At 40.6% G+C, this 22,987-nt stretch overlaps 1 protein-coding gene across 1 annotated transcript in view; it reads right to left on the reverse strand.

The window, feature by feature from the left end:
• Nucleotides 1-9,989: 9,989 nt before the first annotated feature.
• Nucleotides 9,990-22,987, reverse strand: part of LOC147730992 (alpha-1,3-mannosyl-glycoprotein 4-beta-N-acetylglucosaminyltransferase C-like) — a 214,492-nt gene continuing 201,494 nt past the window's right edge. Inside the window, exon 4 of the mRNA XM_086955927.1 lies at nucleotides 9,990-12,210. Coding sequence (XP_086812053.1) covers nucleotides 11,078-12,210 — 1,133 coding nt within the window. The 3' untranslated portion in view covers nucleotides 9,990-11,077. The remainder of the gene's footprint in view (nucleotides 12,211-22,987) is intronic.

Below are 22,987 nucleotides of genomic sequence, written 5' to 3' on the forward strand. Positions count from 1 at the left end.
CTTATAAAGTGAGAGTTTTAGTTAGGAATTAGCATTAAAAAAACCTTTGAAATTCACTGAAAAAACCATAGGTTTCACACCAGTTATAGTTAGGAATTAGCATTTAAAAAACCTATTAAATTCACTGAAAAAAACATAGGTTTCACACCAGTTATAGTTACCTGGAAATTTTACTGGCATAAAACCATTGAAATTCCCACGTTATAGTTAGTTGGACTCACTATAACTTGCGCGTGTAATGCACTGCTGATGACATCACATATTACATCACTCATGACATGGTCAGTGACATCACTCATGACATCACTGATGACACCATCCTTGTGACAGAAAGACTGACCTCCATTCACTGTAAAGTAACCCTTGAAACAAATATTAAAAAATAGAAACTAACATTTTCAAAAAGGTGGAGATACCTATACTAGTTACAACAACCAATTCAGTAATTCCACCATTTACATACACATCCACTCATTCACCAACAGTTCTATATAGTCAGTCATACATATACTCACTCATCATATGTAGTGAGACACCTATACATCCGTTAACACACCGACAGTCTTCCATAAGTTGCTCACACACATATTCACACATGCAAATAAAATATTGAACATCCATTTTTTTGCATATACAGCTATACACACACTACCACCTTACTTCTAAGGAAACTTACACATACTTACTCTCTTAAACAATCACTTTTAGAAACACATACTTATTTAAACAAGAACTCTTTCAATGTCTGACTCTCACATATACTCACTTATATACACCAATACTCACATATACTAGATTAAAACATATGTAGTTATTGATAAAGACACTAGGAAGACAGTCATTCAATTACTAACACATACATATACACACTCATTCACACATACAGTCCGGCACATATGCTGTCTTCAAAACACATACAAACAGTGAGTTAGTTATTGATGCATCTATGTGCTAAGTAACACCCCCACCAAATCAAACAGACAATTATAAAGATACTAAAAAAAACATCTAACAACCCATATACACACACATGTAGCTACTCACCAACCCATGCAGCCACTTATACACAAAGTGAAACACTGATACAAACATTTAAATATTTAAACAATACTAGCTAATATATGTATTCACTATGATACACTTAATAAGCCAGTTAACCAATCAATTTTTTTTAAAAACATCCATTAAGACACTTATTGAAACATTTATTCTTCCATCGACCTTTACATATACATATATAAAACATGTTTATTTTTCAGAAAGACACACATTCACTGGATGGTGTCATCAGTGATGTCATGAGTGATGTCACTGACCATGTCATGAGTGATGTAATATGTGATGTCATCAGCAGTGCATTACACGCGCAAGTTATAGTGAGTCCAACTAACTATAACATGGGAATTTCAATGGTTTTATGCCAGTAAAATGTCCAGGTAACTATAACTGGTGTGAAACCTACCGTTTTTTCAGTGAATTGAATAAGTTTTTTAAATGCTAATTCCTAACTATAACTGGTGTGAAACCTATGGGTTTTTCAGTGAATATATATATATATATATATATATATATATATATATATATATATATATATATATATTACCTACTGGCGGTCGCCAGTAGGTAGTTATAGTTAGGATAATTTTCAATGTTAAATCTCAACATTCTATTTTGAATAACTTTGGCGCCGGTTGACGAATCTGCCTGAAATTTTCAGGAAAATGGTCTCATGGCGGTCCGGTCCTTCCCTGAAAGTTTGGGGGGGATTCGTCAAGCGGGGGCCGAGATAAAAGGGGGGTCCCAAAACGCGTTTTCCCCATGTTAATTTCCATAGGGCGGTCGATTTCACTTTTAGCCCGAACGGCTGAATGGATTTCCACCAAACTTGGCAAAATTGTAGGGACTGGTAGCCCGATGTGCCTTTGCTATGTCTCAAGATATGTGCTCCAGTGGATTTTGAGTAATTAAGGTTCAAAAAAATATATATATCTATAGCAGCGCTCCGGTAAGCGCACCGGTACGCGCACCGGGCGCGTCACGCGACTTGCGCGGAGAAAGCTGATTGGCTCTGGGGTGTCTGTAAACATTCTAAACAGTCCGGAGCGGCCGCCATCTTGTGTCTCGGTAGGATCGAGACACAAGAGGTGGCCAAAACAAAGGGGGAAATGACCATAAGGGGGCAGAGTAGACCCCCCTTGACCCCCTAGGTTTGATGTGGGGGCCATAAAAGGGCCCCACGGGGCAAAAAAAAAAAAAAAAAATTTTGATTTTCGCGGGGTGAGCGCCCGGTACGCGCACCGGTAAGCGTACCGGGGAGTGTACCATGGGGAAAAAGAATGACAGTTTTAAAAGTAGCTGATTAGAAAAAAAAATGTTTAGTTGTTTTTTTTATATATACACATACATATATATAAATGCATATGCACATATATATATGCATATATGTCTATATGTGTGCGTGTAGAGAGAGGTAGAGAGGTAGAGGTGTAGAGGTAGAGAGGTAGAGAGGTAGAGAGTAGAGAGTGAGTAATAGAGAGTAGAGAGTGAGTAGTAGAGAGTAGTAGAGAGCAGTAGAGAGAGTAGCAGAGTGAGTAGTAGAGAGTAGTAGAGTGAATAGTAGAGTGGTAGTAGAGAGTAGTAGAGAGTGAGTAGTAGAGACTGAGTAGTAGAGAGTAGTAGAGAGTAAGTAGTAGAGTGAGTAGTAGAGAGCAGTAGAGAGTGAGTAGTAGAGAGTGGGAGAGAGTAAGTAGTAGAGAGTAGTGGAGAATATTCCAAAGTTTGGCACAGCACCACTTTCACAATGAGTCCAATCAAATCATATCACTTAGAGTACTTATTGAAGCGCTGAATCTTGGTGTATATTCAAATGCTTTTATTTTCCTTAAGTTTATGTACCACAGCCAGCCGAAACGTTTCGTTCTGTACAACAGAACTTCTTCAGGGCGTTCTTATTTCCTTCAAGTTATGTCGGTATCCCGTTGTCATATAACTAGATATTTCTTCCAAATGTTAGACGAGACATAAGTATATTCTTATTAAAAGTGACTAGGTATCAATTTTACCCACACAATTCGGGCAGACTTGAGTAATTTATAGCATCCTCAAAGTCAGTCTTTCAAAAATTCCAAAGTATAGGACATGATAATCCAAATCCAAATGTTTCTCAAGAAAAGTCATTTACAATCGTTCGGAATATCGGTGTTTGGGCAGATATGATCCAGGGACCCCCAGTATGCAAGGGGAATTAGTCCCCCCTCTGCAAAGGCGCCAGTGGCCTGCATTGCAGAGAGGTGTAACAAGGGTGTGGCCTCATTACACTTCTCTGCAATGCAGCTCCCTCGTGCATACTGGAGGCTCCTGGTGGACTAGTTGACCCCAGGGACCCCCAGTATGCAAGGGGAATTAGTTCCCCCTCTGCAAACGCGGCAGTGGGCTGCGTTGCAGAGAGGTGTAACAAGGGGCATAGTCTCATTACACCTCTGCAATGCAGCCCCAGGCGCATACTGGAGGTTCCAGGTGGGCTAATAGGCCCCCAGGGGCCCCCAGTATGCAAGGGGAATTAGTTTCCCCTCTTCAAACATGCACGGGGGCTGCGTTGCAGAGAGGTGTAAAAAGGGTTGTGGCTTCATTACACCTCTCTGCAATGCAGTCCCCTGGCGCATACTGGAGATTCCTGGTGGGCTTTCAGGTCTTATATAGTTAGGAATTAGCATTAAAAAAACCTTTGAAATTCACTGAAAAAACCACAGGTTTCACACCAGTTATAGTTAGGAATTAGCATTTAAAAAACCTTTGAAATTCACTGAAAAAACCATAGGTTTCACACCAGTTATAGTTAGGAATTAGCATTTAAAAAACCTATTAAATTCACTGACAAAACCAGTTATAGTTAGCTGGAAATTTTACTGATATAAAACCAATGAAATTCCACGTTATAGTTAGTTGGACTCACTATAACTTGCGCGTGCAATGCACTGCTGATGACGTCACATATTACATCACTCATGACATGGTCAGTGACATCACTCATGACATCACTGATGACACCATCCTTGTGACATAGTGACAGACCTCCTTTCAGTGTAATGTAACCCTTGAAACACATATTCAAAAATAGAAACTGAAATTTAAAAAAAAATGGAGATACCCATATCAGTTACAACAAGCAATTCAGTAATTCCACCATCTATATGCACATCCAGTCATTCACCAACAGTTCTATATAGTCACTCATACATATACTCACTTATCATATGAAGTGATACACCTATACATCCTGTTACACACCGACAGTCATCCAAAAGTTACTCACACACATACTCACACGTGCAAATAAACTATTGAACATCCATTTATTTGAATATAGAGTTATACACACACTTCCACCTTACTTGTATTGAAAATTACACATATTTATTCTCTTAAACAATCACTTATAGAAACACATACTTATTTAAACAGGAACTCTTACAATCTCTTACTCTCACATATACTCACTTATATACATCAATATTCACATATACTAGATTAAAACATATGTAGTTACTGATAAAGACACTAGTGAGACAGTCATTCACTCACTAACAAACACATATACACACTCATCCATCCATACAGTCCTGCACATATGCTGTCTTCAAAACACATACAAACAGCGAGTCAGTCACTCATGCATCTATGTGCTAAGTAATACCCCCACCAAACCATATAGACACTCATACTGATACTAAGAGAAACATCTAATAACCCATATACATACGCATGTAGCTACTTACCAACACATGTAGCCACTTATAAACAAAGTGAAACAATAATATATATATTTAAATATTTAAACATTACTCACTAATATTTATTTTTCAGAAAGACACATATTCACTGGATGGTGTCATCAGTGATGTCATGAGTGATGTCACTGACCATGTCATGAGTGATGTAATATGTGACGTCATCAGCAGTGCATTGCACGCGCAAGTTATAGTGAGTCCAACTAACTATAACGTGGAATTTCATTGGTTTTATATCAGTAAAATTTCCAGCTAACTATAACTGGTTTTGTCAGTGAATTTAATAGGTTTTTTAAATGCTAATTCCTAACTATAACTGGTGTGAAACCTATGGTTTTTTCAGTGAATTTCAAAGGTTTTTTAAATGCTAATTCCTAACTATAACTGGTGTGAAACCTGTGGTTTTTTCAGTGAATATATATATATATATATATATATATATATATATGAACGTAGAAGACTCCACACAACCTCCAGCAAGCAACAAAGCAACGCCGGCAAAGAAGGAGACGGACCACCAGGCTCAGGTACGATGTTTATTTACACCACAACAGAGAACAGCTACGCGTTTAGGGCTTAGAAGCCCTTGTTCACATATATATATATATTACCTATATATATATATATATATATATATATATATCCAAACAACGTCCCAACTTCACCCGGAAAAACTGAGCATGTGCATAAGTATAAAAATTGGCAGATTTGATGATATGCGGTCACTTCGGACCCTGCAGCAAAACAGTGATACGCGTTTCGGCTGCGAACAGCCTTTCACAATCAGTGAATCACCAAAATTGGAACCCGTTATATTAGCCACCACATATCATAGACACAGATATAATACAGACTCCGAACAACAACCCAATGTAGAGCAGGAATAAATACTCTAAAACAATTCATCTGTGCACGTTTGTGACACCTGATGGGCATTTAGTAAACTTTATTCAAATTACCGACCAAAGTGGCTCTTGTGCACATTGTATGTTCAGTTAGCGCTGCTCGGAAGCATACATTCAAACCTTTGAACTCATAATATAAAAATGGGTATTTTGAAGTGTGAACGGAGAACTACAAGTTAATAAAAACTTTGTTTGGGGATTTAAACTTAGTTTAGGTAAACAATTTGAAGGGTCGCCCCTTCCCTAGTGATTTTATTACCAAGTGCAGCAGTTCCTGTTTGCTCTATTGCAGGCTACATACAACCACCCTATTAAGTGCAAACACTCTGCCTGAGTCCCCTCATAGCATACTGCTGTCCTCATACATCAATAAAGAATGTTGTAATGTCGGGAATCGGAAAAGTGACAGTCACGAAATATAAGCAGAAATTCTTGTGTGGTATGTTGTCAGCTTCAAGAGAGAGTTTAAAATCCCTTCATTATGCCGGGCATGGAGACTTCCACTACCAGAAATGAAGCCATAAATACTACACTTGCATTATAGCCTAAAGTACTTGTTTTACTGCAGATCAGATACTCATCACATTTTGACAGACTATCCTATCAGCCAAAATCTAAAAAAGACACTTGAAAATTTATCCTCAAGAGCAGCAAAAGTTAGCATATCCTTAAGCAAATCATATTCGTATAGAATTTGTCAGGATATGAGTGGTCTCCCACTACGTTCACACTGGAGGTGGATATTAATATATTAATATATTTACAATACTGCTAATGTTCAACCCCAAAAATGATTCATAAGTTGTTTCCTGTTATCAGCAATAGGACAAAGTACAAATTAGTGTTGGGAGTTTGAAGCAGTTGAAAGGATATGCTTTGGGAATGCTCTATACAGGGTTTTTTACATCTCAGATATTAACTAAAGTTTTGTATTATGATATAGTGTATGATACAGTGTAAGTGCCTCACCTGTTCAGGGGGCGTCGCTCTCTGCCCGCTGCAGTGGTGCTAAACATGAATAATAAAATGGCAATTAAATAATGTAATTGCCATTTTATTTTTTATGTTCAACGCGCAGCATCTTCCAGCCGGGATAAACGGGGGCATTTCCTCCTCTGCTGCCAATTGACAGCATAGAGGACTGGAGGAGCAAGATTGACCCTCCAAAGCATGCTTGTCAGTTTGGCCTGCTCTCTTGAGCCAGCCAAAGTGACATGCGCACGTTGCAGCTCTCTAAACAGCTGTCTTAGACAGCTGGGTGGAGACCAAGTACAGGGCTAAAGTGCCTGAAGGAGCGTCAAGGCAGGATGCTCAATCCAATGCTGGTGTTGCTTTCATGCTGGTGAGAGTAGCGCCAGGATTGGTTAGTGGAATTCCGAGGAGACTGGAGCCCACTGAGCCAACGGAGGAGGGACCGAGGAGTACGTCAGACATGCCGCAGGAAAGGTAAGTCACTTTATTTTTTATTATTTGCCACTCACCTTGCCTGCATGAAGGCCCCTCCACCCGCCACTTAGATGCCAGAACACTGAAGGATTGTGGAGCCGCTTTCCTCCTACAAATACCGAGGTTGATACGCCGATCTTTGCCGGTGTCAAGGTTTATTGAAGATGCGTGTCACCGCACAATCGGTTCTTTTCGTCTGCAATAACAGATTGGCAGTCCAAATTACATAAGTGCTTTTAGATCATTTATCTTCAAATCCAACTTCGCCACACCTTCTCCATAAAGGGTCCTCTCTCTACACAATAATACCTTTGTCCTGAAGATGGTCTTATATATGCATAGCGTAAGGAGACCGAAACGTTTCTTCTACAAGAACTTTGTATGCAATTCTTTGCCTAATATACATGAAGAACTTGTTGTATGTAATAGGCATCTGAAATGGGGATTACACCTAAGTGACCTGTAGATACTTTCCATATGAAATACTGGTAATCTCTGTCACTTCTGTTTATGTAAAGATTGTACTGTATACTTGAATTTGTTCTATATGATTACAAATGTTCTATTTGTAAAGAGAAAACACATGTGTATATATTATTTATTCTTCTCTGATTGTACAAAACAATTTGTATTTGTATGCTGGAATCCACTGTTTTGGATTCACAAGTGATTTTCTAACTTATTATCTTGCAAAGTAAATTCCCTTGTAGGTACCTGTACCAGACAATATACTTAGTTACCCAAACCCACAAGGGTATATCGGGTTACCCAATCAAGCCAATACTTTTAGAAAGTTGACATTTTACTGCCCAAACCAAATGTGCCTTTCTCCTGTGTCCGTGGTCCCATGACTGCTAATGGCTTTCCTGGGGTGTGATGTGTATTCCTTCCAGTCAGGGGACAAAGGGCCCTTCGGTTTGGGGAAGGGTGTTCCTCTCTTGAGCGTGATGTCCTTAAGGGTTGTTCTCAGCATTACTGAACTTCAAAGGGTAGCCTGAGGGTTGTTCCCACCTCCATCCTAAATTCTGAAAATGCCTGTCCTTTCACTGGCAAATGCAGCTCACGCCTAGGCCCACCTGTCATTTGTCCCTCTGGACAGATTGGAGCCAAACCCAGGAGGAAGGGAAGAACTGTCAGGACCAATTCAGGGTTAGACAAAGGGGGTGTCCCCAACACACAGGCTAGCACAAGGCATAAAAGTGGCACTCTTAGAACCTCTCATCACACCACTACTGGACCTGTGCAGACTCAAAAGAAGGACTGACCTGCTGTCTGAATTCTGAAGGAAAACTAGATCTGCTTGCTTTGAAGCCAGGACCCCAGAAGTGACTCCATGGGTTAGTTGGCTGACTTTCTGTTGGGGCTTCAATGACACAACAAGCTTCTTGAGGACGTTTCCTGCAACTATCCAGTTGACCAGCATCATCTAGACCTCTCTGAACCCTGCTGCTGGCCTTTACTAGACTGAGTCCTGATCCCCAAGAAGTGCCCACCATGTCCTGTGACCTTGGCTGGTGTCAGAGTGTACTCCTACACCCAAAAGGCTGCAAGAACTGGAGTCCAAGTGAAAACCTACAGGCCCTGGGCTCTTTGCTTCTAAAAGAATCTTCCCTCTTCTCCTCCCAAACATGAGTGGATTTCACAAAGGCTAACACAGGACCTGTTCCCGAATGCCGGAGTGACCTTCCCTATTGGACCTATTGGATATTTGTCATTTTGTTGTCATTTTCATCAGTTAAATGTACTCTATTTTTCTGAATTGGTTTGGGATTTTTCCTGTGTTTTGTTTTTACTTTATTACTGTTTGAGTGCTGCATAACTACTTAACTACTTGACACATTGACTCTAAGTTAAGCCTGACCTTTGTTGGACCAAGCTACAGAGGGTGAGCACAGGATTACTATATAGTGACTTTTTGGTTCAACCTGACTAGGATTGTTTTTACTACTGGAGTGAAGCTCTCACCTAAAAACCTGATTTCATACAGCACATCACAACAAAACAATCAAAACAGAACGCAACAAAACAACTACAGAACAAAACATTGCAAAATGGCACACTACACATGCACACAGATGTTCTTGTCACACATTACCATTTCCAAAAATTCTGTTTTCATAAGAGGATGTGGGATAGGATGTGGTGCAAAGGGCCAGAGCTACCAACTTTTGAGCTGGCGAACCAGGTTCGAGTTGAGTCTCGACATTGACTCAACATCCTGTGATTCTGGGTAAATCACTTAATCGCCCCATGTCTAAATAAAATGAATGTGTCCTTGTGTAAGGTAACTGGGGCTCATATAAAAGCACTCTAATACTTTAGGGCCGAGTTTGCGCTATATAAAACTGCAAAAAAAAAATTATAATACAGTGAAAAGGGAGAATCGCAGCAAACACTTCCTTAATTTAACACCAAGGATTTGAAATAGTGATTGCCAGAAATGTTTTGTGATCTGTCTCTACGCATAGCGCATGAACTGTAGGGCATGTGCTGCTCGATTTGAAAAAGCATGTTTAAACTAGTACAAAAATATGCTCGCCTTTCCCATTCTTTAGCAGCAAAATGGCAAAGTGTCCTAAATGTATTTAAACATCAGTTGTTTAATTGCGGTTTTTTTCTTGCTTTCCTCTAACATTAATTTTAATAAATAAAATTGTAGCTATACGTTGTTTTAAGCGTATATATCATCATTAATATCATCTCTGTCTTTCTCTGTAAGAAAAATGAGCACTCAAATATTAATGAACGATTGTATGTGTATGTCATAAAGACAGTGCTCTTGCTTCTGCATTTAGTTGAAAGTGGTAATCTAAGACAAACACATATAAAAGTTCTCATGAACAGACACTTGGACATTCTTTCATGGGTTTTAATTATCAGTTTAAAGTAAACAATCTCAGACATTCAATTGCTCAATGGATTTATACAAATTCTTTCTGTCTGACCGCATGACGCGTTTTCGCTACAAATTCATAATGCCTAAAATACATACAGACCTATTACAAAGTTATGCAAACATGTTTGTTAATTTATGCATTGTATAAAGATGGTTTAAACCTATTGAGTTTTCACATTTTCTTTGATTGTCTGTAATATCCCTGCTGAGAAACCTTGAAGAGCTGTGGATCCCAAGGTTTGCCTAAAAATGTGATCACAGTATATTCTTCATTGTGTTGTTCTTTTACAGTCTCTGTTATAGTCGGAGTCAATCAGTAATCGATGCCTGTATCTCTTTCCATCTGGTTGCATTTTATTATCTGGAAGGGCAACGCTATTTAGAAGACTGTTTCAAAACATCCCAGACATCTCAATATACAGAAGAGAAATATATTTTAAATGCCTACAATGATGGCCTGCTCAAATCAAACCCTGTAGTGATTAATTACTAGTGGCATTTTCAGTTAGCGGCAATTGTTGCGTGGGCTACAGAAGAAAATACTGTGAAGATGTGTTTATACGGAAGACGTTGTGCTGCGTTTTGACCTTTTTCATCGGTCGCAGCTTTAGATTCAATCAGGAATCAATGTGTTTGCGGAGTATCTTGACAAATAGAGGTCTATTAGTTGTGTTGATCCATACAAAAGAACAGTGTGTCACAAGATTGCTCTTCAGCTGCATGCCAGCTACCAAGGTAAAAAAATGAACATTTTGACAATTGATTGTGTTTGAGGCTTTGTACAGACTCTTCTCTGAAGACCTATTTTGAGGCTGAGTTTCAGAATATTAGTTATGGAATATCTGGTTTGATTTGGAGTGACATGGTATACGAATAGCTTAGAAATGTCCCAAACTAGCCATATATAAGTTGATAAAGTTAGTGCTTTTTCTCTCTAGTTCATAGTCACTCTCACCATGCCCCTTCAGCAAGCAGGACCCATGGAAGTCTTCATATTGAGCAATCTTATGCACTCCTCTGGTGTGACTGCCATTCCTACACACTTAGAACTTTACATATCTAATAATGAGCCACTCTTTCTGAGGAGCTGTTACCAGTATTTTGATACATTCAACGCGATGTCCAGTCACTTGATCCATATTGGTGACTTCAAATCGCCCTTTATTAAAGGGACCCAGATTGTTATACATTTGGCATGCGTTGCTCTCCATGGTTTTCATCCTTCCAAACTGGACATGACCTGAATGCAGGATATCATCTGGATGTTCGGGAGATCCAGTATCTATGCTGATCTTACTTATGTTGACCGGGCTGTTGAAAACAACAATGAAAGTGCTTCCTGCCTGCACATTCTTTCCCCAGAAGAACTGACCAGTACTGCGGCATATGTGCTCCGGTTCGTACTGCTCGTGCACTTCTAGGGTGGTGAAACAGGAGGCGGGTGGTAGGGCATCCTTGTTTGCCTTGTTTGCAGAAACCTCTTCAACCTCGGGCTGCTTTGGTTTGATTTTAAGGCTTTGGAAAGAAGACAAAGTGCCCACGTGCTGGAAGAGAGTGGGTGTCACATTTATCATTTCCTTTTGAGTTTTAGATTTGTAGAACTGCTCCAAAAGCCAGTCTCCAGGCATTTCATCATAGAACATTAGCAGAAACCGTGCCAGTTTTGGAAGATCTTCAGCATGAAACAATTTCCCAAGATATCCGAGCTTTGAGTAGGATATTGTAGTCCATGAAATGTCTATGTTTTGGAAGGATTTTTTGATTCCTGTCAGAAAATTTGCAGCACACACTACATCATCTTCAAGCATTAAGTAGTACTCAGACAGGGGTGCACAGAAATTGACAAGGAAGGCATAGTCCACGTTCTGCTTTGATCTGAATTTGACCTTTTCTTCTGGATCGTCAAAGTTTCTTTTGAGACCATCTAGTGTCGGATAGTTTTTCATAGAGCTGCAAATAACAATAAGGTGTCCTGCATCAACCTGCGGGCGGAATATCTCCCCAATCTGCTTCGCCGTCTCTTTATTATCTGAGGGATCTGTATTTGCTAGGTACACGACTAACAGCATCTCTTCCAGTTCTCTGGCGTTTGATACAGAGAAAATTGTTTTAATTGTGTCTATTAAATAATTATGCGATTTCCTTTTTACTGATGATATGCCAATGGACAGAAATCCTGAAAAATACAAGCATTATAATCAATGACAAATTAGTCACATAGATAAGATGAGTGGTTTAAAACACACACATTTATTGGGTTAAGGTTTTATGCTTTACTCTTAATGGCTCCATTTTGCTGCATATATTTTATGTTGTGATTGTTATGCATTCTGAACCTTGCTGAATTTTCGTCTCTATTTTCTTCTGGAATTACAGTTAATGATACACAACTTAGTCAGTAAGGATTTTTCAACTATGATAGTACAATGGGTCAGGGGGTACAAGAGCAGCAGATGACAAGAGAACAAAAATGTATTGAAACCTGAAAGATAGCCGGGACAGTCTTTTTTTTAAAAACTTCACTTAATTCTTACTGTTCTAAAGACATTTTTAAACAAAAATGGGAAAAACGTTGAAAGAAAGAGTAGTTAGGTAAAACAGAAAGGACAGGAGTAGAATAACTGAATGGCACACCTTTTAGAAAAGCCTAGTCAATACAATTTACAACATGGTGCTAGATAATCAGGCAGATAAATGTAGATTTGTACTACAAAATTGTAGAAATATGACTAAGGGTCTGAATATTAGTTGCTTGTTCTATTCCAATCCGTGCGTAAATTGCTGTTTACGCACGGGGAGGAATTACTAATCAAAAGGTATTTAACGCATCTGATAATTATTGGATGCGTTAGATATCTCAAGCTTCTTTACATTTCGGTAGCTCAAAGATGTTAAAATTTATCAGTGGACGTGTGTACAGTATTTACTGTACTATGCCGATTTGGGTGTGTTAAACACCAAAATCCATATGCTATTACCCAATAACTCGTAATAGGTGCTATTTATCACACACGATAAATAATGAACCCCAGAGTATCATTATTTACCGGATGTTATTACTAGCACCTTGATGTATAATCAGGCCCAAAGTACTTGTTTCAGTTGGTTGGTTAAGAAAATGGAACAAAATGGCAGTTCTTTGTTGGAGATACTATCAGAAGTGTAGTTAAATCTGAAGTGTAGTTATAGAACCAAAAGCTAAAATGAAGTAAGACATATATGGTAGTAATAAACTTTAATCAATATTGTGAGTCAAAGTGCTTGGCAACAATTTAAAGTGGTCATCTAGTGACTGATAAGCGTAGAAGGCTAGAGCTGAAATGTTTTAATTCATGCAAACCATTAAGAAGTACTCATGCCAGGATTTTAACCCATCTTTAACAGTTTCAGATACTGCTTACAGACCATGCTATTGGGGACTCTATCGAGGTGAGAAGTTGAAATAGGACCAAGCCTTAATTAATGCCCACAACTCATAGGGGCGTATAGAAAGAGTGGAAACAAAGTCAACAAAGAACCTATTGTATTCCACTTATGAACCACCTGAAGATATGGAGGTGAGGAATTAAAACATACTATACCAATTCTGGCCTAATTTTAAATGCCGGTTCTTGACATTTAAGTACAAGATATAAAGAGACAGCAAAGTCAAGATGAGAGCATGAAGATTCTGACTCCAATACTTAATGTATTGTCTACATCTGGACATACACACCATCAAATAGCTTCCTCGAGTCTATTGTGGACAGCTAATTCCAGCCATGTTGAGGAGCGAATCCAATTATAAATCATGCCACCTAAAGTGGTTGGGAGGTTGACGACCTTTATTGAATAGATGACAGACAGTAGCGACTTTCCTAAAATCACACATAGAGATGGATCCTTCAGCAATGATTTAATGTTGGTGCTCCAACAGCATGTGTTACAGGCAAACAACCCCCCCCCCCTTTGAATTAAAGCTCTGACCGCACCAAGCAAGTTAATCAAGTTTGTCCAACCATTCCTAGAAGAGCGTCCTTGACTCTTCCACATAAGCATCTATTTATTCATCCTCTCACCCTTCAATACATTATTTAACTTTTGCTGTTTGTCATACAATCATTCTTTCATCCATCGTTCAAACTTTATTGATTCCATCCATCCATCTGTCCACTGTCATCTATTACCAATCTGCCACTCTGCCATCCTTCCATCCATCAATCTATCATACATCCCTCATCCATTTACTCTGCCACCTATTCATCCACTCTGTCATTGATTCACTCATCCATACACTCTGCCATCTACTCAACCATCCTTTCACCTGCTCATTCATACCTTTGTTAAGCCATCTTTTCACCTGTCCATCCACCTATTCAACTTTTTTCGCTGCCTGTCCATCTATCCTTTCACCACTCCATCCATCTATTGTTTCATTCATTCACTCATCCACCCATTCCTTTACTCTGCCATCTTATTCACCTGCCCATGCACCCCTCCATCCACTCACCCATCCATCCAGCAATCCCTGTAATCGGCCATACGTTTACCTGTCCATCTATCTGTCCTTCATTCGCCTTTCAACCACTCATCCATCTACCCATTCATTCATCCATTCATTCAATCAATCAATTAATCAGGGGTTTATAACGCATGGGGACTCACCCGTGAGGGTCTCAAGGCGCTGGGGGCAGTCTGCTGATCCGTCTGGGTGAGGAGGTTCGGTTGAAGAATCACGTCTTGAGGTCTTTCTTAAACTGTGTCCACGAGGCAGATTGCCTGATGTGGAGAGGCAGGGTGTTCCAGGTCTTGGCGGCGAGGTAGGAGAAGGATCTTCCTTCGGGTCTGGTCTTGTGGATATGTGGGTTAGAGGCCAGGGCGAGTTGGGAGGAGAGGAGTTGTCTGGAAGGTGTGTGGAAGGCGAGGCGGTGGCTCAGATATTCTGGTCTTGCGTCGTGAGAAGCTTGAAGGTGATTCTCTTGTTGATAGTTAGCCAGTGGAGTTGTTGAAGGTGTTGTGTCATGTGGCTGCAGCTGGTCATGTCTAAGACTAGTCGGGCTGTGGTGTTTTAGACGTTCTGTTGTTTCATGAGCTGTTTCTGGGTGACGCCGGCCTAGAGTGTGTTGCCGCAGTCCAGTAAACTGGTGATGAGTGTGTGGGTGACCATCTTTTTGGATTCAGAGGGGAGCCACCTGAAAGTCTCTTGGAGTAGGCAAAGCGTGTTGAAACAGAATGAGGATACTGCATTGATTTGACGGTTCATAGAGAGCGAGGAGTCCGGTATGATGACATGGTTGCATGTGTGGTCCATAGGGGTGGGAGGGGTTCCTGGTGCAGCGGGTCACCAGGAGTCGTCCACTCATTTAGCCACCCACCCACTCACCCTTCCACCTTTCCATTCAGTATTCCTTCCTTCTTTCTCTTTTTTATTTGTCCATCCTTTGTTCCTCCATGCTCCTGTCAGGAGTTCCCATGTACATTCCATACCCTGCTTAATTTGTCATCATGCGTCAGTCATATTGCAGTGTATGCCCCCTTCATACACTAGTTCTGTATTGCAATAGCATGAGTCATATTGCAGTGTATGCCCCCTTGGTACACTGGTTCTGTATTGCAATGGCCAATGTGTGTTTAAATGCTCAAGACTGTGACAATATAATGTTTGTAGCAGCCAATGCTATTTTTTTACCAAGAATTGTAGTAACCAATGCTTGTTTATATGCCAATGCATTACATTTCATTTGCGCCAGCATTGTAGTTATGTTTCTATAACAACCACATGTTGTGGGTGTGAGAAGTTGGCCTGGTATATGCTCTCCACTAATGAAAGTGGGCACCTTGCACCAGTCCAAACAACCCTTATTGATGATTAGGTCAAAGACAACCTATAAAGAAAGCTATCCTAGTGGTAGCTGTGGAGAGCAGCCTTCAGGGTAAGTCTTGAAGGAATGTTAAGCAACTTGTTTTACCAAATTACAACCTACTGAATATACAAATGAAAGGAGAACCACATAAGAGATATATAAAATATATGTGTTTAATATTAAACACTCTCTACTAACCTCTTTATGAGATTAGAAAAGAAAGCACTAGATCAGACAGTAAATAGCACAATACACAGTGGGCTCCAGGGGGAGACCAAACCATATACTAAGAAAGTGGTATAACAACCACAACTTAACTAGACACAGTGCCTAGAGCACGTAGAATCGCTGGGACCCCAAGGAACCACCCTAGTAGTGACACAGGCGACCCAATTGAGGAGGGGTGCAGTGTGAGAACACAGACCCGAGCTACGTACAAGTCTATGGGAAAGTCGCGGTTGGAAAATTAAAGATTAAGGACACTTCGGAGAGGACTTCAAGCAAACCCTTTGGAACATATTAGGTTCTAAGGTCAGCACCCTTGTGAGTACCGAAGAACCCGTGCTACCTATCCCAGGGGAGCCGGGTGCATAGGTGTCAAGTGATGTTGGAAACTTTCATCATTTTCAATGGTGTGACTCAAAAAAAAGCTGCTGCCGGGAAGATGAAAAGTGTCTGGTGGAATCCAAGCCTGGATCCGAGGTTAGAAGAACCTGAAAGGGGACAGAGTCTGGGTCACTTCAGGATGACCAGGGGCTTGGTAGACGAATGCCTACCTTTGTCGGGTACTTTCATTGAGATGTCGGGGATCTTGACTCTGCAGCAACGGGTACCAGGAGATGTCGACGGCGGCCAAAGTCCAGAGGTGAGCTGTCCCATGAAGATGTCGAGTGCTGAGGGCAGTAGCGGTCGGTGGTGGGAGTGCTGCCCGGCGTGATGTGGGGCGGGGGAGGGGCAGGTTGGGCGTAGTCAACTATGGATTACAGCCAGATACAGGTAAGTAAACATATAAATAAATAAAACAAATTTAGTTGTGCGCACTTCAACGCCAAATTCGATGCAGTGCGCGCAACGAAATTTGTTTTATTTATTTATATGTTTACTTACCTGTATTTGTCCGTAATCCGTAGTTTACTTCACCCACCCTGCCCCTCCCCTGCCTCACATCACCGTCTGGCAGCACTCCCACCACCGACCGCTACTGGCTGAGGGGGGTCAGTGTCCGATTGAACACCAACAAGCCTTGGAAAATGCAACCCACGCGGGCAGAGGAAAGCAGGCCCGGTGTGGCCAGCAAGGTCCAGGAGACTCTCCAAGCTATGGGGAGTCAGGGCACATCTGGATCAACCAGGAAAGCCCAAGAGAAGTAAAAGTTACCTTTGCAGGAACCCACAGGCCAATGGACTAGGGATCACGAAGGGACCTCAAATTGAATCACAAAATACCAGGCTCCTGGAACACTTGTGGAGTGTAGCCCGGAAATCTTCGGTGCAATTACTGCTCGGGGTCAGGACTACACGTAGCCCAAGCACAGCCTCAGGGCTCGACAAAAAGCATATGCTGCTGCAAAAGTACACCGTGCACAGGTGTTCAGGTTGCACGGTCCCCACAAAGGATACTGGTCTCAGAATTGCTGAGATGGCAGATTGACCTCAGGGACACTGAGTAACCCACCTCCTGTGTTGCAGAAATCTTTGGAGTCCTCAGGAGCTCGGGAGATGCAAACCGGTCAGATGTGTTAAAGGTGCCTGCAGCGCAGTGGAGTAACTCCTTTACTCTAAGGGAGATTCTTCAGTCATCCAGCGTAGTGTGAATCGTTGAAGTACTTGGTTTCTGCTTGCAGAGTTTATTCCAGATAAAATCTAAAGTCCTGTAGTCAGGGTTCCTACTTTATACCCAAGGAAGGGGTTGGACAAACTCTGAGGACTCACCTATGGGAGCGTGAGGACAGAGGAGTGGTTACACCCATGTCCTTTGTCCAGCTTCGCACCAGAACAGGAGCAAATGGCTCCTGCAACCAGTTTGAACTGGACTATACACAGGGACACAAAATGTGCCCCTAGTGCAGACTTCAAACACTCTCAGAGTGCACCCACCCAGTCCCAATACACTAAATCCTGTCTGGGAGGTGGTCACACCTCCCTGTGACAAGAAACCTATTGTCAAGCCTTTCCCTACTCGAGCTTGGCTCAGCAGCAGGAGGGCAGACTTGTGTCTGTCGCTGGCAGCATCCATTTTGTGATGCCCAAGTCGAGAGAGCTGGTACCGGGTGTACCGGTGTGTCGCATATGTCCCTTTAGGAGGGTGGAATCATACCTCCCCTGCCAGTTACTGGTGGGGAGGTATGATTCCAAGGTTTTTGACACCAAACATGATATGTTGCCATGCAGCCGATTTAAAGTAAGCATTTACCGAAAGGTTATAATAATGCACTAAAATATATATGGTTGGCTGTGTCACAAACAACCCCAGAGAATAGGTTCCGAAGGCTGCAGAGGGGCTCTGCTCATGCATAGGCACCCTCTCACATAAAACCCAGCACCCTTCCTTCAGGATTGATAAGGCCTGCCATAGGGGTGACTGATTTATATGTGAAGTGAAATAGGATGGATATAGTGAACCTATATCTATGTAAGGGGTGCATGCACCACCTTACACAGGCTGCAGTAGCAGATCTGTGGTGTCAGTTTGAATGGTCTCTCAGGGGTGGCACAATACATTCTGCAGCCCCTGGGAGACCTCTGGAGTACCTATGCGCTGGATACATAGTATACCATATACCAAGGACTTATAAGGGTACCCCAGAATCCAATCTGGAGTGTACCTGGATAGTAGGATCCCAGTCAGTCTCAGTCGAAAACAGTGAAATATCGTCAAAAAGCGGGGGTAACTATAAGAAGAATATCCTACACTCCAACAGTGTAGACGTACCCAGGTGACGTGCGGCTGTCACTGGCTTCATGCACATTTCTCTTGTTAGTTCTTGGGTCACGTCTATAGCAACGCGCCCAACAACGATCTCCTTCTCAGCCTAATCGAAGCCAGTCCCTATGCATGCTCCACTTGGCTTTTTCTTCTGGATTCCGTGTGTCGCCATTGTCATAGCTGTTTGGCTCCCACAAGATCCTACGAGCGGCTCAAACAAGTCATCTTTGTTGGCAAGATATCGAATTCTTGAAGCCTTCAACCACAGTAAGCGCCACTTGAATGCTCGGAGAGCATGTTGCGTTTTCTTGAATGACTGAGAGATCCTTGATGTATTTTGTCCCGTGATCTCAAACAGGGATCGAGGGAAGATATCGGACTTGCTCTTTATTCTTTCCTGACTGTTTGTGTTTGGGCATGGCTCACACGGACAGTCTTTATGTCATAGGTGAGAAATATAATCACTAGTCAATTGACTAGAAGCATTGCGCACTGTGCACAAAAAGGGTTTCTCACAAACGTTTTTCAAAATTAATTTGAAATGATTAGCATATTTAATCAGTTTAACAATTGCGCATTTATATGCATTTGTCACTTAAGACATGTAATCAATTTTACAATTATACAAATTCTCAATGATTCATGATGCATAAACCACTAACAAAAAAATTCTTTGTACACAATTTTTTAAAACATATTAGTAATAAATAACAATAAGCAGATGACAATTTCTTCAAACAATTTCATATGGAACCCAATGCATTTTGGGACTGGGTTGTCCCCTCCTCAGGGGCCAATCTACAAAGAAAATGTAAATACATGTTGCCACTGCCTCAGGTTGGCTCAATTTACCAATTAAGTATAAACCTTGTGTGTCATACTTGAAAAATATGATGTGTTTCAACTCATGCAACCATGCGTCTTGAAAGCCAAGATAACCTCTTGTGTTTAATAGTGAATTTTATAGTATAACTCTGTTGTGCCACCATGCGCAAAGAGTGTATAGCCTTCACAAAATGAAAATACCTACATTTCAAAAGACGATACCATGCCTGCTCGTAATTCTCTGTTCGCCACTAAAAACGAATGCGCAAACAATAAGACACTCATAATATATATTGCATAATCATCCAATAAGCCATATATCCATATGCTTCTTAGTGGTGCTTACCTCAAGCGGCACCTTGAACCTCACAATATGCACCAAACCAATGTAAAATCTCTGTACTGCTGAGCTGTAATAATAAGAGAATACCTGGGTATCAGACCTCCGCTGTGTTTGTAACAGACACTGTCCGGCTGAATTCATTGAACCCAACCTGTGTATCAGGAACAACCAAAATTGAACCTGCTTGCCTATCTCGTTCGTCTCCTACGCCGCCATGTCGTCATCTGTATGCTAAATGGAGACTGCTGCCAAACGTAATAATAGTCACGGGTGACAATAAGAAAAAGGACAAAAAAATAGCTACAAAACAAACACACCATCTTCTAATGGTGATAATGCTCCAAAAACTAATCCAATTAGTGATGTAAGCCTCATAAAAAACCTCTGTCATATACAAATCAAAACAATAACGGTCAAATGCCTCCAGGTTAACAGTATGCTAACTTTAATAAAGACCAAAATAACAAACGGAAAAACCAAACAACTTCTACCTTGATGTCCAATTGATAATCTCCAGGTGTAAAGAAACTAAACTAAGTTGTCACCATTATAAATACTGCGTAAATGGCTGGACCTGAATTAGGTCACTACGCTGTGCTAATACCTCAGCGATTTGAAACTTACTCTCTATAACCATGCCTGAGTTGCAGACATACACCTCTAGTTGTAATCTTTCTTAACTTCAGAATCCAATAAACAATAATGAAAAAACACTGTGCTGTGTGGTTAGAAATGTGTGTTGTGTGTGAATTGCAAAATCATCATCCGCGGCGATCACTGAAGTAATGAAGATGTCATTGAAAAAACCTCAATGCAATGCGTAAATATGTTACTATGTTATTACGATTGAATTTAATGGCTCGAGGTGCTGTGATACATTGATAATTACTGAAATAACTGGTGTTATCAAACTGAATTGAGAAATCCCATAATTGTAATGAAGATGTATATGACATCCAATGTATCCATAAGTAAGTATCAAAGGAAACAAGGTAAGGTAACATGCTGGTGAGTTCTTTGATCCAGTACACTTCCCTTTGCAATAATTTCTTATTGTTATCCATGCCAAATTGTAATGGTACCTTTTCAATGATTTGAAAACGTAATTGTGATATTGAAGATATATATGACATCCAATGCATCCATACGTAAGCATCAAAGGAAACAACTCATGTCCAATCGGCCGTTGAGCCCTCTAGGTATCATACTGTTGAGTTCTTTGATCCAGTACACTTCCCTTCCCTTTAAAATAATTACTTATTGTTATCCATGCCAAATTGTAATGGTACCTTTGCAATGATTTGAAAACGTAATTGTGATATTGTATGTTTGGCTTCATTCCAATTTGCTGCTACACTTGAAGTGGTACTCCTATTTCTGATTTTACTTTTATGTTCCGTAAACCTTGTTTTAATTTTACGCTGAGTCTTACCAACATACACTTTGCCGCAAGGGCATTTAATACAGTAGATGACATTACTGGTATTACAATCACTTGTATTTCTCAGCTGAATCTTTTTCCCTGAGGTTGGATGTAATAATGTCTTGCCAGCGATGATGTTGTTGCAATGTATGCAATTAGCACATCTCTTCATGCCTTGGAATTCTTCTAGCTGTATGTTGCTAGGCGGTCTACCAAGATTGTTCTAAGATTGCTGCCTCTGGTATAGGCATGTAATGGTTTTTGTTGGAAAATGCCATTAAACTCAGGTTCATTCTCTAATAATTCCCACCGTGCATTGATGATTATTTTAATTGCCTGTGAACTTGTTGTGTATTTTGACACAAATAGCATTCTGTTGTTATCCAACCTGTTTTTTTTGGATGAATAAATCCTTTCGGTCTTTAGCTTGTACTCTGTCAATACAGCTCTGTAGCACTGATTCAGGATATCCTTTGTCAATATACTGTTGTTTATATTCAGCTATTTTCTGTGAGCATATGTTGGGTTCTGAACAAATTCCTTTGATCCTTGTGAATTGTTAATATGGTAAGTTCCTTATTAGACTTCTGGTATGAAAGCTTGAAAATGCTACGGCATTATTCCAGTCAGTAGGTCTAGTGTAAATCTGTGTATTGAAATTGGTGCCAGACTGTATTTTGGTAATTAGAACATCTAAAAAATGAATACTGTTTGTGTCAATGGTATGTGTAAATTGAATCCTCGGGTTGAAAGTGTTAGATGTACCAATCATTTCTTCCAAAGTCATCCTCATATCTGACCATACAATGAAGATGTCATCAATGTACCACCAGTACATTTTGATTTTGGTCCACCACTGCTCCTGAGTCATAATGTGCTGATATTCAAACTGGGCCATAAATGTATTTGCATATGTCGGGCCCCTGAAAACTCCATTGATGTTCCTGTCATTTGTGCATTCAAATTTTCTTGCCAGGTTAAATAACTATGATGTAAACAGAATGAAGTAATTGTAATATGAAGACCTTCTCAGTGCCAATATCATCCTTTTGCACTAAAGCCCACTCAACGGCTTCCAATCCAGCCTGGTGCGGTATCGGCGTATACAAAGCCGTCACATCGATGGTGCACAACACCCAATCCTCTTGAAACTGTCCTTGGAGTTGTAGCAATTTTTGTAGAATATGTGTAGTGTCTTTAAGATAAGTTTGCAAATTTTGTACAAATTTGTGAAGATAATGATCGAAGAATCTCCCCATCAGGTCAAACAACGTACCACATCCCGACACAATAGGTCGAAAGGGGGGATTTTCCAAATTCTTGTGAATTATGGGTATCATATACAACTTTGGTCATCTCGGATTGTTTGTTGTGAGGTAGGTTTTGGTCTGAGCATTAATCCAATCATGTTCTAGGGCCTTCTGGAGAATATCCTCTAAAATCCCTTGTAGCTGTAGCGTTGAGTCACAGGTTAATAGTAAACAAGGTTGGGTGTCATTGACATGCTTATTAACTTTAGTTTAATAGAATGCAGTGTCCATCACCACTATGGCCCATCCTTTATCAGCAGGCTATAAATTAATGTCATGATCAT

This window comes from Lissotriton vulgaris, chromosome 2_1 (assembly GCF_964263255.1).
Source record: "Lissotriton vulgaris chromosome 2_1, aLisVul1.2, whole genome shotgun sequence".
Lineage (NCBI taxonomy): Eukaryota > Metazoa > Chordata > Amphibia > Caudata > Salamandridae > Lissotriton > Lissotriton vulgaris.